The sequence below is a fragment of the Myripristis murdjan genome, chromosome 22, assembly GCF_902150065.1.
Source record: "Myripristis murdjan chromosome 22, fMyrMur1.1, whole genome shotgun sequence".
Classification (NCBI taxonomy): Eukaryota; Metazoa; Chordata; class Actinopteri; order Holocentriformes; family Holocentridae; genus Myripristis; species Myripristis murdjan.
The window spans coordinates 18,733,564-18,758,838 of NC_044001.1; the positions used below are offsets into that span (position 1 = coordinate 18,733,564).

Here is a 25,275-nt window from a genome sequence, read left to right on the forward strand (position 1 = left end):
CAGAGTACTCTCTGAGAAGGGAGACAACACATCTATGGAACTTGACAATAATTCAACAGTGCAATATATGGTGTATATAGGTACACATTTAAGAAACCACATAGTAGTGGTTTCTTAGCAGCTATTTCACCATAAAGGCCTGATTGGCACAGTCTCCTCTGCACAGTTGATGTAGAGATGTGTCTGCCACTAGAACTCTGTGTGGCATTTATCTGGGCTCTGATCTGAGCTGCTGTTAACTTGCGGTTTCTGAGGCTCGGATGAACTTATCCTCAGCAGCAGAGGTGACTCTTGGTCTTCCTTTCCTCGGGCGGTCCTCATGTGAGCCAGTTTCGTCGTAGCACTTCATGATTTTTGTGACTGCACTTGGGAACACATTGCAATTTTTCGGACTGACTGACCTTCAGTTCTTAAAGTAATGATGGACTGTCATTTCTCTTTACTTAGCTGACTGGTTCTTGCCATAATATGAATTTTAACAGTTGTCCAATAGGGCTATCAGCTGTGTACCAACCTGACTTCTGCACAACACAACTGATGGTCCCAACCCCATTAAGAAGGCAAGAAATTCCACAAATGAACCCTGACAAGACGCACCTGTGAAGTGAAAACCATTTCAGGTGACTACATCATGAAGCTCATTGAGAGAAGGCCAAGGGTTTGCAGCGCTGTCAGCAAAGCAAAGGGTGGCTACTTTGAGGAATCTAAAATATAAAACATATTCAGAGTTATTTAACAATTTTTTCTTTGATACATAATTCCATATATCCTGCTTCATATATTTGATGTCTTCAGTATGTATCTACAACAGGGGTGACAAACTGGTGCCATGGAGGGCCGAGAGGCTGCAGGTTTTCATTCTAACCGAAAACTCCACCAGGTGATTTCACTGATCACCCCACCTCCAAGCAGAGAGAAGAGACTAATCAGTGAAATCACCTGGTGGAGTTTTCAGTTGGAATGAAAACCTGCAGCCTCTCGGCCCTCCATGGCACCAGTTTGACACCCCTGATCTACAATGTAGAAAGTAGTAAAACTAAAGAAAAAACATTGAATGAGAAGGTGTGTCCAAACTTTTGATTGGTAGTGTATTTTTATATATCCTTTTTCTATTTCTTATAATTTCACTTGTGTTTGCAATATGTTCTTCTCTTGGGAATTTGAGTAGCAGCTGACCCAGTTTTCACTCGGGAATCAATAAAGCATTTCTGATTTGATTCAGATTCAGCCTCTGAAGGCAAGCTGTGCTACGCCGCCATCTGCTGGCAGGTTTGCTGAAGTGCAGCGGTACACGTCAACCCCGAGGACGCCTGCTCTCATTGGCTGCCGTGTATCACGTGTTTATTCTGAAGATGGCGTCTCCAAATGGAGGTAAATTCTAATTCCTTACCTTGCTATGCTGTGTATAAATTTACATTTTGACATTTTCAAGGCCTCAAAACGGTCGGCGACCGTTACGTTTTCTTACGCGAACACCCCGAGACGACAGAGCACATATGTTACCGCCATATTATCACTGTTAAGAGGTGTTTTTCCGCGTTGGCTAAAGCGTACACTAGCCTCAGTGTTTTGTGTGTGCAGGGCTCAGGGGAAGCAGAGTCTGACACACAACACACCGCACGGCAGGCTTGAACCCTCCGTGAAGCCTGACCCAGACACCCAAAACCCGTGTTTCAACTCTTAATGCATGGCTTTATTCTCACTGACACTCTGCTTGGCGACATAAAGGCTAAACCACCTCTATTTACAGTATCTTTAGTTGCCATCCATGGTTTGTCGAAGATGTCCTAGTGTAGTTTTTGTCACCATGACGCCCTTCCCCCGACGCTTTGTAAAGTTCATAAAATACAGTAGCATTGCCATAGCTGATGCTTTGCTTTTAATGTGTTGTGATATTACTGCTGCGATACACAGTGTTGGTATTTGGTCTGGACTTTATTTTTTTATTTATCATTATGATTATCATCACTTAATTTCAGTTTCTGCAGTAACCAACTCCATAAAGTGATCAAATAATGAAAATGGAATTGCTAGACTGTATGTAAATATATCAATACACAAAGACAGTGTCAACATGTTATACATTATATGACATTATAAATGCTGTAGTTATTATATGCCGTCAAACTGAGCTTCATGTCTTTGTTGTTGTAGACTCCAGCAGCCAAGTCATGCGAAAACAAATCATTGCTGATCTAAATTCAGTTTTCCCTTGATTCTAGTGATAGCCCGCTGTAATTTAGGGTTGAACCCATATACCAGCACTCTATCAATGCTGGCTGATATCAGTTTTAAAAGGAAATATTGGCATCTGTCAAAAATGTAACTGTCAGTTGTAACTTGTGTAACCCCTTTTCCAGCAATGTATGAGATAATAGAACTGCAAAATTGGCAATAGAGTAAAAGTAAACACGGTCTTTTGTTTGAAAAAATGATAACAACAACAAAAGCACTTTATTGTCTTGAGACAGGCCTGAAAAGCTCAGCCTGTTTTGCAGCTGCATTTTGTTACAGTTATTACTAAAATGTACATTGTATTGGTATTGGTATTGGGCATGAGAATATATTGGATTTGGTCTCAAAAAACAAATAAACAAACAAACACGTATTTATCCCTACTGTAAACTTGAAATAGTTTGTTTTGTTTAGCTGTTGTAATTCAGGCATGCATCCTACTGTTTTTTGTTGTTTTATGTATAGGGTTGGATCATATGGGCTTTTTAAGGTTGATGTCCATCATTTTAGACCTAAGTAACCAATATTTTGTGCAGATGCATTGTATTTTTAAAGTTTCATGCTGAAAAATAACAATTGTCATGTGTTCCTTCAGAAATGTATTGTCAATGTGGTGAAAAAGCCTCTGAAGCTGCATTTAAACAGTTGGACTCTGAAACTCTCTATTCAATAATATAGAAAATCCAAGATACATTAGACCTTTGAATGATGAACTAATGTACAAAAAGCATAACTGAACAAGTAAGTAAGATTTATTGGCTGTTTATTAGAGCTCGAACAACATATTCACTGCCCGACATTATCAGCAGATATCAGCTCTTCATCACAGATAAGCTTTAAAAAATTATATATTTGCTGATTTCCAGAGAAAAGTACATATGTCGGTATAAAGGACTTTAAACAGTTATGATTAGAGACAAAATCCTGGAGGTCTTGTTTGATGTAAGTCTTTAGGTGATGCAGACAACCATGGAGATAACTAAGCCATTCAGTCTTTGAATGAAGTGAAACAATTTATTACTTGAGCATTGCAACTAAAGTCTTCCTCAGAGTCTCAGAGTCCCTGAAGAAGCCTGAGAGGTAACATGCGTTGGCCTGTCTGGCTGCCTTGCTCAAATAATCAATTTTTTTCCTACATTCAGAGATGGAGTGCCTTAGTTTTCTTCATGGTTGTCTGCATCACCTGAAGACTTATATCAAGCAAGACTTCCAGGATTTCGTCTCTAAATGGACTTAAACCTGCCCCACTGAAGAACACCTGCCGTATGAGCCACTAGAGCCGTGCAGCGCTTCCTTCTCCCTCTGTAAATGCAGTGTTATGATTAGTTTGTCCAGTAGAATCCATTGTTTACATTACTTTACCTAGCAGTGAGTTGGCAGAATACCAAATCACAGCTGAGCAGATGGTGCTGCAGATTGGGTGAAGAAATGAAGACATTTATTGTGCATATCTTTATTACAACTACGTGATTATCAGATGTGAGGATTCCTACCTATAAATGTGTGTTCAGGTATAAAAACACCAACCAATATAGGGTTATCAGAATTTTGTATTTGAAAATATTGATTGTGGTATTGGCCCTCAAAATCTAGTATTGTTCGTGCTCTGCTGTTTTTAATGTGGCTGTGGTTAGGAAAGAACCTCCATTAATGCTGGAGGTGAGAGACACAGACTGATCCATATCTAAAATTTAATAAAAGGCCAGTATAGAACCGTGAAGGTGATATCTGCACCTGAATGCTTAGACGTTTGTGCAGATGTATACCTGCATTAGAAAACCCACAGCGTATGATACACTTAAATTGCTCAGCTGATAGTTCAGAGGCTGTCAGGTGCAGCTTCAATAGCTTTTTGAAGGGTGTTGAGTTTTTGCAGGCCTATAGCTATGGTGGTAGACAGGGTAGAGGATTGTGCTGCATTGCTATGGTTGCTCCCCTGGGTCTTCCCATTTGAAAAATGTATACACTCACAGTTCTATAAATAAGTATGGACATAGGCAACAACCAGATTGCACAGATATCCTTACACAGCTTATTTATCCTTTGTGAAACTTTCTCACTGGACTGTGCAGAAAAGGGAAACGAATGCATTTTTGATAATATATAATATCGGTAACACACTTTTTGTGTCTGATAGGTGACGACTTTGAGTCCTCTTTGCTAAGTTTTGAGAAGCTGGACAGAGCGTCACCAGACCTATGGCCAGAGCAATGTAAGTTTGCCCTCCACATGCTCCTTGTGTCATTAGTTACTATTGAATTGTGTTTTTGATCAATGTATTAATCATTCAACGTCTCACACAGTGCCCGGAGTTGCAGAATTCGCTGCATCATGTAAAAATGTGAGTTACATTTGATTATCACTAACTTTGATTTTAAAATTGATTCTGGTAGTGCTGACAGTGTTTTTGTTTCTTGCATCACAGCCCATCACTAATTCACCCCCCAAGTGGATGGCTGAACTGGAGAGTGAGGATATTGAAATGCTAAAAGGTAAACATAGATGTTTTAACAATTTTTGCTTGTAGTGGTAAACAAACAGATTGGAACAAGCAAGAACAGAATCAGCCTTATCATTTCGTTCAACAAAATGATATGTTATTTTACTAAATGTGGTATCTACTGGCACATACCTGAAGCTGGCACGATGCTCCTCTCATCTTTGTATAGAACTGGGCAGTCTGACTACAGCCAACCTGATGGAGAAGGTCAAAGGACTTCAGAACCTGGCCTATCAGCTGGGCTTAGAGGAGTGTAAGTACATGAGCAACACACACGGCCATGTTCAAAACACATCACACATAAAGCTGTCATGAGAGATGTACAGATGCTATTTGTGAAGGCATGTCCAAAGTTAAAGTGGTACCTTGACATTCTGAATTTGTATTTGGCACTTCTCACCAAACTCTTACAGTGTAGAAAACAAATCTGAATAGATATTGAGAAACTCCATGTTAGCTGTGAATATACACTGATTATAGCATTTTTAGCATTTCTCATTGAAACCAATAAATAGCATAGGTCACAAACTCCCTAGTTACACAGTTCTGAGTTCACCACTAGATGGGGCTGCTGTTCCATATATTTCTATCAGCTGTAGATGGAGAAGAGTTTTCTCATCAAGGTTGCAAGGCTTTCATATAAACCAAAGCTTCAAACAGAACGGCTGCACATTAGGTTTATATTTTATATGTGTGTTTACTCAAAGATAGAATGGAATTCTAAATCATGATTTTGCAGTTTGGAATTAAATGTGTGCTGCTCTGAAACAAAAATTAATAAGTTGACCTTGAAGTTTGATTTCATGTGTCTTGGGCAATCTTGTATGTAAAGCAGGAAACAACAGCATGTCAGCCAGAGCCCAAACAGCAAGTGTTCATGCATCTGATGGATGCAAAATCTAGTTTTTAATCCATTGCCCACTGCTTCCATTGTCATAATCCTTGTGGAGTGTGGATTAGAGCGATGTAGCTAAGTGCTCATATTTTCCCAGGAGAAAAATGAGCACTTAGTTTGCCAGTGAAAAAGGACAATCCACAATGAAAAACTGAGGTATAGCGCCCCCCCCCACCCCACCCCACCCCTTTTTTTTTTTTTTTTTTTTTAAACTGGAAGGGATATATAGGCATATTAACACATGAAAATATGATCTTGGACAATTGGGGCAAAGTAGCCTTTATCCCAACCATTTTACAAATTAGGGAGATGGTCAGCATTAGTTGAGTAGGACGAGGTAAAAAGGTTATGTTGAGGGCTGCCAGACTTTTTGCGTTGCAATGAGCTCACCACTTTGTAAAATTCCATAAAGACAAGATGATTAAAGTAGGCTCATTCAGGAGTGGATTACGGCAAACATGATTTGTCAAGGCTTTGATAAAAATCGAGAGTTGTATAAGTGGAAACTTTATAATTATTTGAGTAAATCATCAAATTGTTGGCAAAGATGTTGACTCTGTAGATTGAGTGGAATGGTTTACTGCAACGGTATGAGGCAAAAATACCCAAATACCCATTATGCAGGCATTGGAAAAGCCTAGATTAGTGTAATTATATATGGCAGACTGTAAACAAAGGGTTCAGTTGGCTTATTCTAGGATCATATTCACAATTCACTAACTGGTCTGCATAGTGTAGGCAGGCAGATCAGATCTTGTCCCATTCAAGATGCATCTGACTGATCACACCTTGATAATGTTTAACATAATCACAAGCATTGAGCAGCCCAGAGGCTTCAAATTCAAAGCTTGTTATGCTAGCAACTTTTTTTAACCATCTATGTGTAAAAATGGAATGAAGCCAGGCTGAAAAGAGCTGCTGAACTGTTGAATGTGTGGCACACCTTTACTTATTTGCATAACTCACTGGTTGTGATTTAGTTTTGTTGAAAAAAAGTGTCTTATCTTCCTGTCCCCTCTAAACCCTGAGAAGCATCTAATCTGGCTGGTATAAAGATGTTAGCTGTCATACACGAAGGACTGCAGGCTTTGCAATCATGTCATGTACCTTGGGATGACGGGACACAATGATGGTTATTATTGGTCTCGGAGCAGCCCTGTAATGGGTGCCTGTTTAATGCTCTCTGGTTTAATTTTCTCCTTTTCCCGGCTGTCAGGGGAGGCCTTGTAAATCTCAGCTACTTTTTCATCATGTTTGTGAGCTCTTCAGTACCCGTAAACGAGCCTCCGCTGAGGCACAGCAGAGCGAGGGCAGGGGACAGGATTTACTGCCCCTCCCCCTTCAACATGTGGACCATTAAAGAGGAAGCTGGTTAATGGGCAGAGCACAATCAAGCGGTGAAAACTCACCCACCCTGCTGCAGGGAGAACGGGACCTGGACCAAACATAGCCAAACAACAGCATTCCCACTTCTTACCTGCTGAGCTTGACACGAGATGCAAATCAATAGAATAGATTAGTAGAAAACAACCCTGAGCAGAATAAGTGGTGATTTATGTCACTGTTTTGTGGCAGAGGCATTGCACTTATGCACACGTTGCCCTGTGTTTAACATGGATGTGTAAGGAGAATGCAACACACCTTCATGTCAAGGGAGCCTGCCACCAACACCTCCAATCACGGCTGTGTGACGCTGGCCTGGTTTAGTCCCAGAGGGGTTTGACGCGTGCCTCTTCCCCAGGCCCCAGCTGCTGCTCCGCCCCGTGATGAATGCCCCTGTCGTGGGCCGCTGAGCGCGGGCATCAAGCCCCAAATCTCTGGGGAAAGCTGAGGAGTCTGATAAGTGCTGTTATTGGAGGTAATTGAAAGCTGAGTGCTCCATTGGGAGGCAAAGGAAAGCCTCGGCCACAGAGCTGGCTGGTAACACGGCTGGTAGAGGCAGTGGTGGTGCTCTATCACACTTGTGGGCTCAAGGCTACTGGCTCCCATTTAACACTTGTCCTGCTAGGGTGTTCTGTTAATTAGCAAAGGCTTCCTACGATAGGGTCTGCTGATTACTTTTGATTATTACAGAGTCGCAGTATTGTCCTCAGTTTATCTTCCTGTTGGTGTAGTACACTGTAAAAAATATCCATCTTAGCAAGTTATAGCCTCATATTCAGGATAAAAATCTTTTTTTCTTCCAAAAAGTGAAACAAAATCTGCAAGTGGGATGAGATAATTCCCCTAGTTTCCAATGCACTTAGCCTTATTTCAGGAATTGTTCTCAGAGCAAGTGTAAGTATGTTGAAATGAGGCAGAATAAGGCAGATCAGTCCACTAGTATCAAGAGAGTGACACTTGATTCAAGAAAATTCTTGAAACATTGACTAGCATTGGAAATAAATGGGATTATGTAACTATTTACTTGTTTTAAATAAAACAAGATTTTAATTCTGAATATGAGACTAAATGACTTGGTGAGATAGAGATTGCAGTGTAACAGTTTTGCTAAAAGTTTGGCTGACAAGCTAGCAGAGTTAGCAAAATCAGCACTGCTTAGTGTAATTTTGGTATTAGGCCACCTGTTGTCTCTTGTATTGCACCCTAGAGCAACACTCCCTCACCGTGATGCCCAGAGCCAACCTAGGCTGACCTCTGGTGTGGTTGCCTGGTGAAGGTGAGACTGAAGGTCACTCTGCCCTGACAGCTCCTAATGGGCCTGCATTCACCACCTCCTACTCACCCTCAGGATCAATCTCCAGCCTATTAAGAGCGTGCTGCTGCTGAATATGATTGCATTCACTGGGCCCCACTGGTGCTAATGTGCCTCCATCAATCCATCAGGGTGGGCTGACCGCAGGGCGGGTGGTTATGAAGTGCCTGTGCTGACAGCCGCTGAATGAGGAACAGGGGACGCCTACCAGCCCCCCCGCACCACCACACTACTCTTCCTCATCTTCCTCTCCTCCTCCTCGTCCTCTTCACCTCTCCTACTCCGCTGTCCTCCTCTCCTCACTTCTCCCCAGCTTTTTTATGGGCTCATAGTGGAGATGAATGGCAGTGTCGGGTGCCTCTCTTCAAAGGTGGCACCAGGATTCGTGTGCAAGGAAAGTGAAACAGCAACGTGTTGAGGAACTGTGTGTAAATCAGTGATTCCATTTTTGAAACTGAGGTTAGTGGGCAAAATAGTCACAGGATTGGCTTTAAGTCGTCATTTCATGGGCTATTCAGACACCTTCTCCAGTCACCCATGTGGCTGGCTTTGTAGGTTGTGCTAGTGTCACCTTTTGAAATGTTAACCACACTGTTAACAACACTAGTAGTAATAACAGTATTGCTGGTCATAGTCATGGACCATCATTGATAGACAACATTTCATCACAAATTTTGCCACAGAAAGACAGGAGTATCTCCAGTAAGTGTAGCAGGTTGCAGCTGGAGCTGCTGGAGCCTGTCTATATCTTGAGCAGGATCAGTGTCAGAGCTGTGTAACAGGAGAAAGAAGCAGAGCTGAACACACCACACACACACACACACACACACACACACACACACACACACACGTACACACACACACAACCAGCTCTGCCTGCCTGCCACTTCCCTGAGCAGATCGGAAATGGCACCTCATTTCCATAAAGGCATTAGGAATTCATTGGATTTTCTTTCCCAGCTAATCATAGCACGGGTGTAAAACCTTTTAGGCTTTTTAATGAATGAATTTTGACTGATTGCCTATTAATAAGGACACCTCTTGAACAGGCATAGGCTGGGGCAGGGGTGGGGAGGTGGGAGGTTTGTTTGGGTGTGTGCATGTGTGTGTATGTGTGTGTGTGTGTGTGTCAACTAGGCGAGAATGCATTGGAGAGGGAGGGGGAGAGGAGGGCTGGGCCCTCTCGGTTGGGACATAAAGAGGAACCAGTGGCTCCCCTGGGAAATCACAGCTCGTGTCTGCATCTTAAATATCCCTGTGAAGTATCAATAAGTGGGTAATTGAATTTTGAACACAAACATGAGCGTCAGGTGTATGTGTTGCAAGGCGGGGGTATTGGGGGTGGGGGTGGGGGGTGAACGTGTGTGCCTATAAGTGTTTCCATATATGTGTGTGTCTGTGTGTGTGTGTCATCTCCTGTGTGCCTCTCCTGTCCCAGGGGAGGAGGGCGGTGAGAGTGGATGTTAAATCCATTAAATAAAGCTTACAGGCCGTAATAGCCGAGTGGCACTCGGAGATGGGCAGTGAGGGTCAGATAAGTCCCCTTAACTCTTAATGAAAGTGAATTGGGGCAGTCAGGGCCGGGGTGCAAGACTCCAGTTAACCCAGGTGGTCATCTGTCTTTTGAGCTAACAGGGGTCCAGCAGCTCACTGGGAGCGTGCCACTGAGAGAAGTGGGAGGGGGTGAAGGGGGGCGCAGTGATGATTACTCTCATTTTATACACAGGGGAGCCATGGTAGGGACTGGGAGGGGGCTGTGACAATGACACCCAGATCACTCACCGCAAATGAGAGGAAAGTAAGATGTTACACCAAAGCATTTCCTTTGCATCTACATTCAAGCCACATGGGATTTGCAAAACGAAAATTATTCGCCACTGCAGTCTGCAGAGCATATAGAAAATAGCAGAGACATTTGGCTGCACCACAGGATGTCCAAGGGTGTAGGCCTAGGTTTTTTTAGTTTAATTTCAGAAAAAGGCAGCATTTTAAATAGCCCCAGGATATATTTAGCTGCGTTTGCAGATATAGGTTAATCCCCATTTCAGCAGTGTACCTGAGCAGCAGTAATCAGTCCCAAATCTACAGCCAGAGGATTACTGTGCTGATGTAGGAGCTGGGAGCAAAGGAACCAGGGTCCTTGGGCAGCCTGGGCTGCTGCTGCCAGGCAGTGCTCCGTTATCTGCCCCTTACCGGCCTCTCTGCCAGTCTGCCCTGCAGCCCTCACTCTGACACAAACCTGGCTGAGCCCTCTTTGTTTATATGCTGCATATTCATGGCCGAAATCTACACTGTTTTCAAATGGCTTGTATAAAAATGGAATGCAGTCAAGCAATATGGATCATTAGATGCAAGGTGACTATGTATCACCCAGCTCAAAACCTTCATCTGCCCCACATTACCATCATAGGCACTGATGGAGTTTCAGCCCAGTTAGGGCTAAATGATAATTAGATAACAAATCAACAGGGCAAGATGGCCCTCAGAATCCATAAGGCGTCATTTAGTATGGATGGCAGTCGTAACAAGATGCTGATTAACTTAGTGCAAAATTAGTAATTGACCTTTCTAATCAACTAAACAAATCTCTAAGTCCCCCTAATCAGTATTGATCTCCCCTGGCCTGACAAAGTCACAGGCCAGTTTCTATGTGTATGTGTGTTTAAGTGTGTGAGTGTGTTGGCATGTACTTCTGAGGGTTTCTATCAACACGTCATGTGTTTCTTACTGTAAGCTTCTATTTGATGCCGTGCTTTCGGATGATTATCATCATATTCCTTCTGTGCTAAAGAGCATATTTAGTGAAAAATAAAACACTCTTTCATCAGTACAGCAAACTAAGAAATAACTTACTTCGAGGACCAGACAGAAACCAGAATTGTTGAAATTTGCACACAAATCAACCCTTGATTGACATGTCCAGACACGTCCTAGTAATTTGTTTCAAAGGTATTTCATATGACCCGAGTCACCCGAGCAGTCCTACTTAATGTTCAGTGGTCAGAGTCTCTTTGATTGAAGTCATTATTGCTTTTGTTATTTTTTCACCTTTTGTATTGTGATCGATTGATGCTCTTGGTTTTTGCAGGCTCTGCCACTTACAAAATTCCCACAGTCCCCCAGTCAATCCCACAACTCTCATCAATATTTCCTTTGTATCAAAGAGAGGCCCACATCATAAATTGAGCGCAGATTTCTGTTTAATGGGGTCTTTAATCTGATGATATCACTGATATGAGTTTCAGTTTGAGTAGGGGGAAGCTGAGCTGAACTCTAATTAATGAGTGGCTCCATGGGGTGAGGGGTCTCAGAAGGACTGGCACAGCCGTGACTGATCTGCCTTACAGTTTGGGCTCATCAGGAGATTGAGAAAGTGATAACGAGAAAGAGAAGCACTACACCTTGAAAATCAAAATTATTAACCGCTACCCTTTGCGGCTCCTAGCACAACTGCCCTTAATAAGAAAATTATGAGTGTACCTGTAGTTTTAGGGTCATCGCAATGTAATTGCTTTACCTCACCTATTTTTTGACGGCTTCATTTCGATCTAAGGCACTGAATGTATGCCTGGGGTCTCGTGATGACTTTGTTTAGGGTTATTTGAATAGACAGCACGATGCCGAATGAATCTGGCCCGATTCAATTAGCGTCATCTTTAACCTGATGACGGACATCTCAAGGTGATGTGGCCCCTATGCACAGATGCACCATTATCATTCCACACTGGGCAACTCATCTAAATTACTAACTGCCCTTGCTTTTTCATCAGCCGCTGCAGGCAGGGGAGGTGTCGGCTCCTTTTCACTAGCACACAGCAGCCAGTAAAGATCATGATCATATTCTTCCTTGCAGGCATTAGGAAGGTGGATGGCATTCTGCTCAATGCCCATTTACTCAGTAGTTTTATGATCTTTTGGTTTGTAAGGTTTGTAAGGAATTCAATGTTTTGATAAAGTCACTGAGGTGGACCCACTGTTGCAGCTCATAAAAATTACAGGAACTAAGAGCCTGATCCTCTTATTATCTTTAACAAAGAGCAATTACAGTACCAGGATGATGCCTCTCCAGGGTTTATAGTGATGCTGGAGAAAAGTCCCTGCAGCCTCCATAATGACTCATGAGTTTGCTGTTGACAGAAAAGCCTCTGAAATGATTGCTCTCCCAGTGAAGACCCATTTAACAAAAGGCCTGCAGCAGGGACCGTTCTGTTTTCAAGCTGTTTTGTGGCAGAGTCAACACTCTGATGCAAACCTAGTTTAGTGGATCCCACCCAAACATCTTTATTATGTCAATGTAGAATTGCATCACCATTACTTTTAGCAATGTTAATAATTGCATTGTATTTGTATCACAGATGCCAGTGCAAATTTTAAGGGTGTAGAGGAAGGCAGTGGGTTCCCAAAGATGCAAAATACTAGAAAAATAATCAGAGGGGAGCCACCTAATGTGGCTATGATGAGGTCTGTATCCACTAAAGTTTGCATGGATTGCAAAACCATGTTTACTGTATGCTTTTTCAGTTTTGTGACTGCTTGAATAAATAATGCTCTTTTCGCATTACAATTTGTTCTGCTCTCCATATTTTGCTAGTGATCGATCACTGATTTTATACATGTACATATTCCATAATCAGAAGGTACTTTACCTTTTAAGTTAATAGAGATGTTTTGCATCTCAATATACATGTGCCCCTAAACCTCCCACCCTGAAGCTATTCCTCTTCTCTCGTGTCCTTATGCATTGCATATGCATAAACAGATACATGCGTGTCCTCGTAGGTCTGAGTACTTGTACCTGACTGCATTGAGACAAGAATCAAGCAATCACAAGGCTCTTTGGTACCTAGCCTCCGTTTTATGTTGTTTTCCATGTCCGGAATGAACAGATGTTTGTATAAATTACCTCTCTGTTTGACACTGCAGATATTAAATACATGCTTTGCATTGCTAAACAAGGACTCTGAAGTTGTTAAAGAGTTGCAGTCAAATTTTGTGAAATGTTTTTTTTTTTTTTTTTTTTTTTTTCTGATTTCATAAACTTATCAAAAATTCTTTCAAGGTTGTAAAATGAACCCTGAGGTGCCTCTCACACATACTACTAATGCTTCAAATTACTGGCCTCGAAATGTAGAACGGTTCACCCTCAGCATGTGATACAGTGTCTTCTCATTGTCCAGCCAGGGAAATGACCAGGGGGAAGTTCCTGAACATCTTGGAGAAGCCCAAGAAGTGACAATTCAAGTGTTTTTTTGCTACAACAGGAAATTTTGGATCACAAGAAGAATCTGATCCATGCTTTTATGAATATGTTTGGAAAATGTTCCAACCTCAGCATCAAAGTTCAGAGACTTGCATTCAAATAGTGAATGAGAGCACAACTGCTCACTCACACAGCTGAGGTCTTCTCTGAGAAAATCCAAGGGCTGCAAACTCTTATTCTCACTTCTGTGTACATGTTGTTGTCCTAGATAGTTGCCTTTACTTTTATGATAATTGCAAAAGGTGAATTACTTCAGATTTCACTGTAGCTTGTAGATCTGCCTTGATTGTATGTTCCCTATTTATTCTCATTTCTATTTTAAACATAATTTAGATTTTTGCAATTTGTGAAGTTGTTTAATAAAGTTTTAAAAACGAAAAGATGAATGCCTTTTCTTCATAAGTTCTCCAAATGTTTACAGTCACATCCTGTGGAAACGGCCAGCATTGGTGGTGCAAACGTTGCCTGTTCAGCCTTTAATTAGGGCAATAACTTCATGCCTTTGCCATTCCACAAAGTGCAGCACCTCCTCGGCTCTGGACATGTAAGGAGCTCCGACGTGAGAGTGCTTTCCCCGTCTACCAGGGCATTTTTTCCCGTTTAATGAGCATTGGAAGTAGGGTCCCCTACACAAAACATTGCGTAAAAATAATATTGCTCATTGTCATCGCAGTTAATGAGAGTTGACATAATTACGAGGACCATTTCTTTTCTAATTAGCACACTTCCAACGTTGCCGGAGCAAGCGGCCAGGCAAAAAGAGAATCAGACAGGCATGCCGAAGGGGAAACAAAAAGAAGTCCATCCGCCATAATTAGGTAAGACAATGCCTCGGACTGTTCTCGGCTGGAGATGTCGCTGGGGCTCTGGCCGCTCACTCCCAACAAGTTACACTTCTCCGCAGGCCGCTAATAAGCCCCTAATCGTCTTTCCGATTCACACGGACAGAGGCCGCCACTGCCTCAGTGGCTGCACCCCCTGCCTCTCACACGGACCCTGATTCACCCCTCCGAAAAAAAAATATGGATTATTTATATAATTCATCAGTCCCTCAGTGTGTGTGTATGTGTGCGCGCTCAAGTGAGTGTCCTGGGACAGGCGCCATGAAGGCAGGAATGTAGGCTATACTGGGGGAGCAGTAGCCTATATAATCTGTAATATGCATATCCCAGAATAAATACATATTTTGTATGATATTTATGTACGTATTGTACTTTTTGTCCCAGGGTTTCAGTTTTGTCAGCCTGACACAAAAAGGTGACCTTGCTGCCTGTAATCATTTAGAGAGCTCACTTGTTGATGTTGACTGATGAACACTGATCAGTCTACTGAGCGCTGACACGGTAAGCGACCTGACATCCACAATATGGTGCATGCACTGGTGCCCGCGCGTCACCCGCAGCCTCCAGCTCCCAAACAGGCTCCTCAAGAAAGGGGTCATCCCCCCCGGAGCTGGTCATCCATATGGAGAAAAAACAGCTCCATCCATCCGCAGTGCGTTGCCTTGACCTCACAGAGCCTCAATGTCCCGACAAACGTCAATTCGATGTGCCCTAAGGCCTTAAATTAGCTGTCAATTAGTGCAAATTAATCAACTCCTCGCCTAATTAAGCAATGTCGACGGGCAGCTACCAAACACGCCATTGTAGGGAGAGCCATGAGAAAGCTGAGGCAAGCAAACTTGTTCTGCGTTGGGGGGCATCACGTCGCGCCCTTGCAAGTGCTTTGAGAAAGGGAGGAGCAGAGCCTCTGGCTGTGCTTTAGTTTTTCCCCTGACTCGGCTCTAGATGTGTGCTGTCATCAAGTTGCCTGCAGCCTGTTTCAACACCGAGGATCCAGCTTGATTCAGCACTAGTGGCTGAGTCACCAGTTTGCATGGATCCGTCACCTTACAGTGTCTGGTAAGATGTGCTAGTTGGAGACAAAAAAACTCAGTCTGTCTGGAAAAAGGCAGATATTTTACACTGGAGCGAGGGAAATGTGAGTGGAAAGGGTCATGAGATGTTGGCAGGGAAGTGGTAGAACACTCTCTTATAGCTCATACCGCTATAGGACGCATGCGGCAAGTTGAGCATCAGTGATTCATCATCAACACTTTAAATGTGCGGGGGCTGGCCTAATGCATAGTTATGTTTCAGGCATGCACAACCTTGTGAAAAGCCCCTCATCTTGTGACCTTCTAGCAAAGTTAAAGTTCTCCATCTATTCATTATGTCAAATACCTATCTGGCTTTTCCAATCAAAAAGCAGGCAGGATCTATGATATTCATTGTAGAGGGCGTTTTTTTTTTTTTTGCTTATACACCTGTTTATCATTTTATGTCCTGCTGCAGGTATGCAGCTACTTTGAAGGTTGGGCCGGTTGGGGTCACCTCAGCACTGTTTGTATAACCGCGCTAACTCTCATTTTTAAAACTGGTGCTTTACTTTGTTTTGGGGACAGCTGCAAGTCCGTTTACATCAGTGGGCAATATAAGCATTTGTAAAAGCCCCATGATGACCCCAGGTCTGAGGACAGTTTGAGCACCTTACATTATGTCTAAAAATGCCACAGCAGAAATGGGTAGAGGGAAAGGGAGCAGAGAAGGGGGAAAGAGGAGGGGGAAGGGGGTAGATAAACAAAAATTTTCCAACAGCTGTTTGCTTTTTAATCTGCAGCCGTCAGATCCTGCGGTCTTTGATGGGCAACCCAATCTACACGAATGACTGAACTAAATCTTCCCTTAATCTAGAGCCTTATTAGGCAGCCTCTCCTCTGCATGTAAATCAGGATGCACTCATTTTCATAGGGAGATGGATTATTAAAAGCCACACAGAGAGGAGCAGAGTGTTTCACTATCAGCAAACAAAAAAGCTTCCATAGATTGCAGCAGAAGCGATGATGGAGTGAGAGGGGGCAGTAACTTGCTTGTAATTGACAGGTCATCCTGACTCACACCCTTCCATGTTAATAAATAGGTTGATCCCAACAGGCTGATGTGTCATTAGCATATACTAATAACATTGATTTCTTCATTAATGGAATTTCCACTAAATAGGCCCTAATTAGTTTCAACTGGTCATTCACTAATTGCAGCAGTAATATTTTTCTCCTTCTTAATCAGTAGCCTAGCTCAATTTCCACTGTTTAATATAAAATATGACTTTGCAAGGCAGATCGGTCATTGCGCTGCTTTTTTCTGTGTAAGGCCTCGAGGCCTAATCTAAACTTTCTCTTTCACAGGTCATAACATAACAGTGCGGGGCTGCTTTATTTTGCGTGTGGACAGTGAAGATGCGATAATCTGTTAATAATTGTTTGAGGGAAGTTTTAGTAAGCCTCTTAAGTTTGATACCAGCTGATGCAATCGAGATGTTCTTTTCATGCTTTGTGCAGTGATGAAATGATGTAATGATCCTGCTACCCTGCTTTGGTAGCCAACCCTCTTATAGACTCTAGTAATAATGCAAAAGCTTGTATTATCAGTATCACTTTGATAATGGGTACCAATTTACATGAAAATAAATGTTTTTGAAGTCATCATAAATTAGCTTCATGTCTACGTAGAATTTCCATCCGACTTTGGTTCGAATACTCTTACTCCTAAACAAATTCAAAAACACAGGCAATACAATAAATAGGCTAATAAGGACAGGTAGGCTAATGATGACAATTTGCGCCTTTTTTTTCTCCTTACCAGCTACAATCCAGCACTGACAGAAACTGCGCGATGAAGGAGAAACTGTAGTCTCTGTCTCAGCCCTTCTTCACTCCATGCTTTGTAGAGTAGGACGATAACTTTTAATTAACTCAAAATAAATAGGCTTATTAGGATATGCATAATACTGATGCATATTATAATGAGCATGTGTTATGGTAGCTCTGCAGCCTATTTCCCCACAATCAGGTTGCGTGCATAGCCACCAAAGCCACATTCTTTGTATATATATATATATATATATATATACACACACACACACACACACACACACACACACACACACACACACACACCAATATATTATTATTATTATTATCATCATCATTATTGTTATCATTTATTTTGATTTAATGAAACAGTTAACAGTTAGTTGTTTATTTATTCGTTTATTTACTTCCACTATGTGTCCTATATTCTATCATTTTCCATTTTCTCCGAGGAAATTTCCCTGTGATTTAATCTGCTCTGTAGCCTGTGCTGTGGTGGGATTAGCAGTCTGCAGGGCCAAGCATGGAGAGTAGGTTCATATCGTCCAGCTGTCGTTTTTGGGAGGGCCTTTGATTTGCGTGTGATGATTTTCCCATAGCATCTGGAGATCAATTATCCATTCGTGTGAGCCACTGGTTGGGCAGAGAGATCATAGCTGGCTGTGTATATAAACCATTCAGCGAAAGGCAATATATTATGATTTATTCTAGGAGATTGAGGTAATTTTCTAAGCATGCAGCATTTCAAAGGTAAGTAAGAGGTGTGAAATAGACTATTTAATTAAGTCTGTAGCCATAACGAAAAGTCACAATAATATAATGTTCTTATGTGGTTCCCAGTATTGACTTTGTAATCCAGCTACATGTGGAATTTTATCTCCTTTGTTATTACTATAATATGTCTATAGTATTCCTGTAGACGATCGTATCATATTATTTTCTTTTTATATTTGCATCTGTCTAAAAAGTGGTAGATAGGCCTATCATTTTAATTTGAAAGGGAAATTTCACTCTCAGCATTTTGGATTTCGCACTGCAGCCTAAGGACCGTCATTTTGTCCGTTCCTTTCTCTTGAGCCTAAATCCTTTTCTCGTTTATCCATATGCTATAGTGCTCAGGAAATGCATATATGTATCCGAGAGGGCGCATAATGCATCCATGATCCACAGGAATCCTGAATCCTTGCAGCTGATTGGCTGCTGAGTCCTGCCTCTTGTTGGGATGGACCTGTTGGATAAAAGGACCATTTTCTACAGGGCTCTTGTGTGCTACACAGTGGATCATGCACTGGGGACCATCCAAGACGATAAAATAAGAAATAGGCCTTTGAAGTAGCTTCTAAGACAATATGACGGGGAAACAAGGCGCCGTGCTGTCGGAAAGTTTGAATTTATCGGAAAAAACCTCTCTGGGTGCGATCGGAGGAAGTAACAGCCATCACATCCAGGCGAAGAACGGCGCAACCCATCCGCCGCCCAGGTGCACCGGCTTTGGCATCCAGGAGATACTGGGGCTGAATAAGGAGCCGTCCGCGGCCCCGAGGAGCCCTCTGGAGTCTCTGCCGGCCGGGGCGCACCTGATCGCCGCCAGGTCCGTGCTGGGCCCCGCTGGCGTGGGTGTCGGTGTCGGGATGGGATTAATCGGCCCCGGTGGGATTCCGTCGTTTTATAGCCAACCAGCGTTTTTGGAGACTGTGCTGTCTGACGCACAAAATGTTCACTTGCAGCCCCACAGCAGATCCGCAGGGCCGCTGGACGCCAGCCAGTCTGCCAGCTCAGGTGATCAGAAATCAATTTCTGTTTATTATGTAGCCTATCTTATCCCTAGCTATTATTATTATTATTATTATTATTATTATTATTATTATTATTATTATTATACGGTTGTTGTTTTTGTTTTTAACATTAATTGTATTTGCTAGTTCTGTCTATTCTGTTTTTTATTTTTAAAAAATTAAGTGACAGATAGCCTACTGACAAATACAAACAAATGTTAGATATTTCTGATATTTGATCATTTTGATAGTTTAGCCTACAGTTAGCATTTATTGTGATAACGAAGTAACATGTATGCCTTCCTCTTTTCTTACAAAAATAATAACAATCAGACTCCGAGGATTTGTCTTCCAATGAACGAAAACTGTCAAAGTCATCAATAAGCCAGAGCAAAAAACGCAAGAAAAGACGTCACCGGTTAGTGTTTACTTCTGGTTATTCATTGATAATATTTTTGAGATAATGCCATTCTCAGAAATTTCTTTTTCTTAAAAATAAAAATATCGAGGACTCTACAGGGACTTGTAAGATGCTATGGAACTGAACACTGTTTTTGTTTGTTGACTGCATTAATAGGCATGTTGTTGAGAAGAATTTCTGGGGATTTTCTTCCATTAGGCCTGCCCTTATTAAGGCTGAGGATTTGTCTGGAACCCAGAACACTAGTCTAGTATTAGTGTGCATTGTTTTATTCTCATTTGATTTGCTCCATTATCTTGTAGGCTACATCAGTGCAGATTTATACATCAGTTTGAAAATTTCTGCTATCGAAAATGCACCATGTCATTGTTATTAACGTTTTGTTGGGTTATTCCTGAGTGTAATTTTAGCCTACATTATACTATTATGGACTATCTTTTAGTTTGAATAATAGGCATATACACAATTTTTCTACATGCCTGTGCACCAGCCTACTAGACATAATGCATATGATCAACTTTACCAAACTTGTACCCGCTCTTGCAGGACCATATTCACATCATACCAGCTGGAGGAGCTGGAAAAGGCCTTTAATGAAGCGCACTACCCGGATGTTTACGCCCGAGAGATGCTGGCTATGAAAACAGAGCTACCTGAAGACAGAATACAGGTAATTCTCCTCCTTAACCAGCTGCATGTCCTAAACATATTTTGGTCTGTTCTCATTGTCGTCGTTCGATCATTGTACGTGGATCCTGCATTATTTTTTATTTTATTTTATTTTATTTTATTTTATTTTATTTTATTTTATTTTATTTTGTTTTATTTTATTTTCGAGGCTGTGTCAAAATATCTGGGCGATTTTATTTTGAAGCACATATAGCGATGTGTCTAATTTGTTTCAGTTAATGTTCCTTATCACCGCTATGTATTGGTAACCTTCATGGTGAATTGTTGATTCTCTGTCAGAGCTCTCATAAGGCTAATTTAGTTATTTGAAATGTCCCAGGCGCATATAGAGCTGAAGGAATTGGCTTTCTTGTAGGCCCTTTTTCCTTCAGAGATGTTGCCCCCGAAAGAAACTGAAAGTAGGAAATTAATATAAGCTGGTTATTCAGTTTTATTTCAGGATAAATAGTGATAAGCTGAAGATTGGTGTCACTCTTTGGATCATGGAATTTTTTTTTTTACCTCGGCAGTAAAAATATGGAATGCACATCTTCCCCAACGAATAAAGACATTTTGGAAATATTCTCTAAAAAATATCACAGACTAAAGAATTTATCACCACCAGGCTAAACAAAAGCTTGATTTTGGTTTCAATGAAGGTGTGAATTTTACATGCTTACTTAGCCTACTTGAAGTTTACATGTTTATGATTTTATTGCATCTAAAAGGCTAACGAGTTATTGATATAACCAGGGATGTACAGTGGAAGGCAAGACCAACTAATCCCATCTTTTTATGTGTGGAATACATAATACCATTTTCCAGGCTTTCATACATCATTATGAAATAAATCCACATGATAGATCATAACTAAGCAAACCAATGTGACAGATGTGATGATTAAATTAATTAGTTATTTTTTCCTTAAAATAGGCTATAATTGATTTTTTTTTTTTTTTTTTTTTTTTTTTTGCGTATATTGGTGATTGTTTTCCCCACGAAGATCACCGACTCGATGTCACATTAACACATCGCTTGGCTAATAACCCAGCATCCTCTGGCACTATTTGACTGTACACTGCGGATTGCCCCCCTCTGCTGCTCTAATATTTAAGGGGAGATAAGTGAGCCCACGTAAATCGATCAGTGATGCTCCCTCCTGTCGGAACAAAGACTCCTCTCCTGCAGCATCCTCGCCAGGGCAGATAATCTCTCATCAGGCGCAGTTGGATGTGAAACAATTTGTTCTCGGAGAAGGAGCCACTAACGACCTAATCAAGCTATCAAGGCGGAAGAAGATTGCAGTGTGACCTGGACCATCCATCTGCCGGGGTGCCTTTTAATCTCATTCTCATTACGGGCTCCAACAGTGCAGCCGCGAATAAATAATAAAAGGAAATAAATAAATAAGCCCGGGCCTATTCCTATCCTAAATAAAATTAACACCCAATTTTCTCATTGAGTGTAATTAGTTAAATCAGACGAGCTCGGGAGGCTGGCTGGTGCTGGAGAGACGCAGGGAGTTCAAATGAAATAACTACATTGAATTTATTAGCACGGGTCAATAGCGTCGCTCCCTCGAGTCCCGCTAGTTTAATTTCCCGTGATATTTGCCCGCCTGCCCACCATCGATTGGGCCTGAAATTAACTTATTTTTCAATCAGCCTCTGCGTGCCCCAGGGTCGCTTCTCCTCGCAGCTTCCACACTGGCTTCCTTTGAGGGCCAGAGAAGCAATTTCTCATAAAAAAAAGTATCTTGTATGAAATAAGGGTTATCATCAGAATTACCAGAAAAAAGAGCTTGAAAACGGGTTTGATCGTTTTCAATTTAATGTCTGTCCCCCCTCTCTAGAATCTTTTTTTTTTTTTTTTTTTTTTTTTTTTGCCAGCCCCTCCTTCCTCAGCACTCCACACAGAGCCATCAGAGGTGGCTAAGTAGACTGTTTAACAACCCTGTGTTGTGCTGTACAATCAATTTGGCCTCTCGCTGAGCTGACAGATAGCCTGGGGCCTCAACCAGTTGCTGGCTGTGGCCAAGTGAAATGTCTTGATGTGTCAAAGCGTCTATATGCCACCACAGGTTGCTGCAGATAAGTCGTGGCAGGAGGCAGGGATTCCTCACACCTGTAGCCAGCACCTTATGGGAAATCAATAGACTGAATCAAAGCGCAGCACTGTTTTCTTAAGTAACCTGCATCACACTAGAGATTCACAAATACTGTTAAATGTGCCGAAAATACTAAAACTGAATGGCTTTTGCACAGTGTGTACAGAAAAAATACCTTCATTGTTTTCCTTCAGGACAAGAGATGTGTGCTACAAACTGCAAACAGGGTGTTCTCTCTGAGCTACATAAAGGAACAGTTGACCCACAAATTAAAATATAGTCATTATCCAGTCCTCTCTGTGTCAGCACAGTCTCTGAGGTTCATAGGATCAAACAGCCCTCTGCTAAACTATTGAAGTGAAGTGGGGCCATCGCTTTGCAACTCAACAAGGCTGAAAATGTCCCTAAAATTTCTCTTAAAATCTTGTGCCGCATAATCCAGGCACCTTGTAGCTGACCATCATGCTGTAGTCCCTCAAATCCAAAATTTACCCCAGCATCTCCTACATTTTCCACCTTAGATAACGGTTGATTTTTCATTTTATGGTGAACTTTTCCTTTAAGTTCACGTAGATGATGGGTGCTGGTGATATTGCAGAAGCCAGTGTTGATAAGTAATGGTGTTTTCTTTTTTTCCGCTCAGGTGTGGTTTCAGAACCGCAGAGCCAAGTGGAGGAAGAGGGAGAAGTGCTGGGGCCGCAGCAGCGTCATGGCTGAGTACGGACTGTATGGTGCCATGGTGAGGCATTCAATCCCACTGCCAGAGTCCATCCTCAAGTCTGCCAAGGATGGCATCATGGAGTCCTGCGCCCCTTGGCTGCTCGGTGAGGCTGCTTTCACACTGTCATTCAAATAGGATTTACACACATTCTTGTTTTCAATAGTTCTTCCCAACTGCAGATTGTGGTTTGACATTTCCTATAGGTTTCAATTTAATCTTAGCAATGATGTTCTGTCATTACTGGAACATTTTAAACTGTGTATCATAATGTCTTTAAGTCTGTACTGTGAGTGACACAACAACATGAGGCACAGTGTCTTACTTCAAGGCTTTTGTAGATGTGCTTATATGCTAAATATGTCTTTATGAAAGGAATTCTAGTTTTGCGGTGCATTCTGTGCAACGAATACAATTTTTTTTTCACCAAACTATATGCAGAATAGCCTGAATTATGCATTGCCATCCACCATTTCATTTGAACACTTTATTCTAAATCAGAACTATTTTTGCTTACTATTTTCAGTCCAAGATGGCTTTCCAATCAACAGACGCTATTCTAAATCTGAATACCCGCAATTCTTTGCAGGGATGCACAAAAAGTCCTTGGAGGCAGCAGCTGCCTCACCGACAGGAAAGTCAGACGCAGCCCCGCAGCCCAACGCTCAGAGGGCAGAAGAGACTGAGGCAGAGGAGAAGAAGTCAGAAGGCAAGTCCTCCATTTCTAAAGAGGAACTAAGAGAGAACAGCATCGCTGCACTCAGGGCCAAGGCGCAGGAGCACAGTGCCAAAGTGCTGGGGACGGTTTCTCGAGACAGACTGCCGGAGGGCAAACAGGAGAGGCAGGCGGCCGAGGAGAGGCCCAGCGATCTTTTGAGTTCAGCAAAGGAGGCAAAAAGCCCGTAGAGGCGATCTAGTTCCTGAGGACTGTTACACTCATGAGGGAATGCAGCACTCTGGCTGCTTTCGGCATGTGTACGGACTAACTCAGATCTGTCAAAATTCAATGTCCTGCAGGTTTTCCTCACATTGAACTCATCCTCGTTTACTGCTCTGAATTGGCCTGCATTACTTTGGACTTCTTCTAGAAGATAACTCATTCGGCCATCAGCTGTTTACTGCTCTGAGGAAAACACCAATGCACTTCTCCTGTTTTATTTTCAAACTTTCTTACATGGTGTTGTTGCTTATACATTGTAGAGAAGGACATCAGTTTGACTGAATGGGAGTAAAGTATTAATAATAGTATATATACACCCCACAGCTATATATAGAACCACATGAGTGAGATTTTACCAAGTCAAGTAATGTTTATTATATTAGACTAATTAGGACTACTAATGACCAATGAGCAGCCAATCTCTGAAGGTCTACATGTCATTCATGGCATCCATTTTAATGTCTTTCCTGTTTGAAGTGCTTGTACAGTTACTAAATGACAACTTTGGTAGAAGGTGACCTTTTAAAGTAAGAACCATCCCACCTACAATACTCCTTTGAGAGGCGGAAAGTAAATGTTGTCCTATATTGCTCTGTACATAATGGATATAACAATATCTCACTAAAGGCACAATTTGAAATACATTTTCTTGTAGTCTTAAAAATGTTTGTGTTTTCATTTCATAATATGTATAATATGAAATACCAAGCATTAAATAGAAATCACCTTTTTAATGTGGCTGTCTGTGATCCATTATTTGGAGAGTTATTTTATTTTAGATTGAAGCCAGTGATGTAAATCCATAATGATGTCATGATGAGATACAGCAGTGGTATTTCCTGATGGGGAAGCTGTGGGACAAGCTGAAGTCTAACCAAAACAAAAATATCTCATCTGTCCACCACCTGAACAAAGCATTAACTCCTCAGCTGCATGCAGTTGCCTCTAAATGCCCTCATTGTTGAAGCAGCTTCTTGTTGTCACTTGCTGCTCTGCTGGCCAGGCTCATTAGAAGACAGTCCCCGGCTGCATGCTTGGGTTGGTCCCTATAATCCGTTGCAGTTGAGAGCCTTCAATCTCAGATTAAACTCGGAGACCAGTGCTTTTGGGATGGCAGAAATAGTGAAAGCATCCCCAAGTGGGATGGCCTCAGCCTGAATTCAAATCACTTTGATAGATGCTATTACCAGGCTACACTCAAGCTGTTTCATCCTCTTATCTAAACACTCAGCCACAGTCTATCAGCTTTATTTGATGGCAATCTTCATTTTCCTGAGCTGGCCCAGTATGTGCATAAAACTTTCTATCAGGCCACTTGAACTCTGATTCACAATAAGGGATGTGGCCACAGAAGCCGTAATCCGTGTCACAC

The 25,275-nt window shown here is 41.9% G+C and overlaps 2 protein-coding genes across 5 annotated transcripts; both read left to right on the forward strand.

The window, feature by feature from the left end:
* Positions 1 to 1,001: 1,001 nt before the first annotated feature.
* lin52 (lin-52 DREAM MuvB core complex component) lies at positions 1,002 to 13,965 on the forward strand. Its single transcript, XM_030044949.1, has 7 exons — positions 1,002 to 1,062; positions 1,223 to 1,371; positions 4,373 to 4,447; positions 4,539 to 4,576; positions 4,661 to 4,727; positions 4,905 to 4,988; positions 13,503 to 13,965. Exons 2-7 carry the CDS (start codon positions 1,353 to 1,355, stop codon positions 13,556 to 13,558), a joined length of 339 nt encoding a protein of 112 aa, XP_029900809.1. The 5' UTR covers positions 1,002 to 1,062; positions 1,223 to 1,352; the 3' UTR covers positions 13,559 to 13,965.
* A 1,179-nt stretch (positions 13,966 to 15,144) lies between these two features.
* vsx2 (visual system homeobox 2) lies at positions 15,145 to 24,637 on the forward strand. Of its 4 annotated transcripts, none has more exons than XM_030044933.1 (6): positions 15,145 to 15,486; positions 18,444 to 19,052; positions 19,382 to 19,466; positions 20,016 to 20,139; positions 22,889 to 23,069; positions 23,490 to 24,637. In XM_030044933.1, exons 2-6 carry the CDS (start codon positions 18,623 to 18,625, stop codon positions 23,867 to 23,869), a joined length of 1,200 nt encoding a protein of 399 aa, XP_029900793.1. In that variant the 5' UTR covers positions 15,145 to 15,486; positions 18,444 to 18,622; the 3' UTR covers positions 23,870 to 24,637. The 4 variants fall into 4 exon arrangements, with proteins under 4 accessions (XP_029900793.1, XP_029900791.1, XP_029900794.1 ...); XM_030044931.1 differs by lacking the exon at positions 15,145 to 15,486 and adding an exon at positions 17,714 to 18,023 and having other exon boundaries at positions 18,386 to 19,052; XM_030044934.1 differs by lacking the exon at positions 15,145 to 15,486 and adding an exon at positions 17,714 to 18,023 and having other exon boundaries at positions 18,386 to 19,052; positions 23,553 to 24,637.
* The last annotated feature ends 638 nt before the right edge of the window (positions 24,638 to 25,275 follow it).

Bases quoted from the DNA above. Each gene is read 5' to 3' on its own strand.
- lin52 (XM_030044949.1), top strand. The intron at 4,448-4,538 runs GTAAGTTTGCCC...CGTCTCACACAG, and splicing joins AGACCTATGGCCAGAGCAAT to TGCCCGGAGTTGCAGAATTC. The intron at 4,989-13,502 runs GTAAGTACATGA...CTCATTGTCCAG, and splicing joins TCAGCTGGGCTTAGAGGAGT to CCAGGGAAATGACCAGGGGG.
- vsx2 (XM_030044933.1), top strand. From the start codon at position 18,623: ATGACGGGGAAACAAGGCGCCGTGCTGTCGGAAAGTTTGAATTTATCG. The intron at 19,053-19,381 runs GTGATCAGAAAT...AATAACAATCAG, and splicing joins CAGCCAGTCTGCCAGCTCAG to ACTCCGAGGATTTGTCTTCC. The intron at 19,467-20,015 runs GTTAGTGTTTAC...CCGCTCTTGCAG, and splicing joins CGCAAGAAAAGACGTCACCG to GACCATATTCACATCATACC.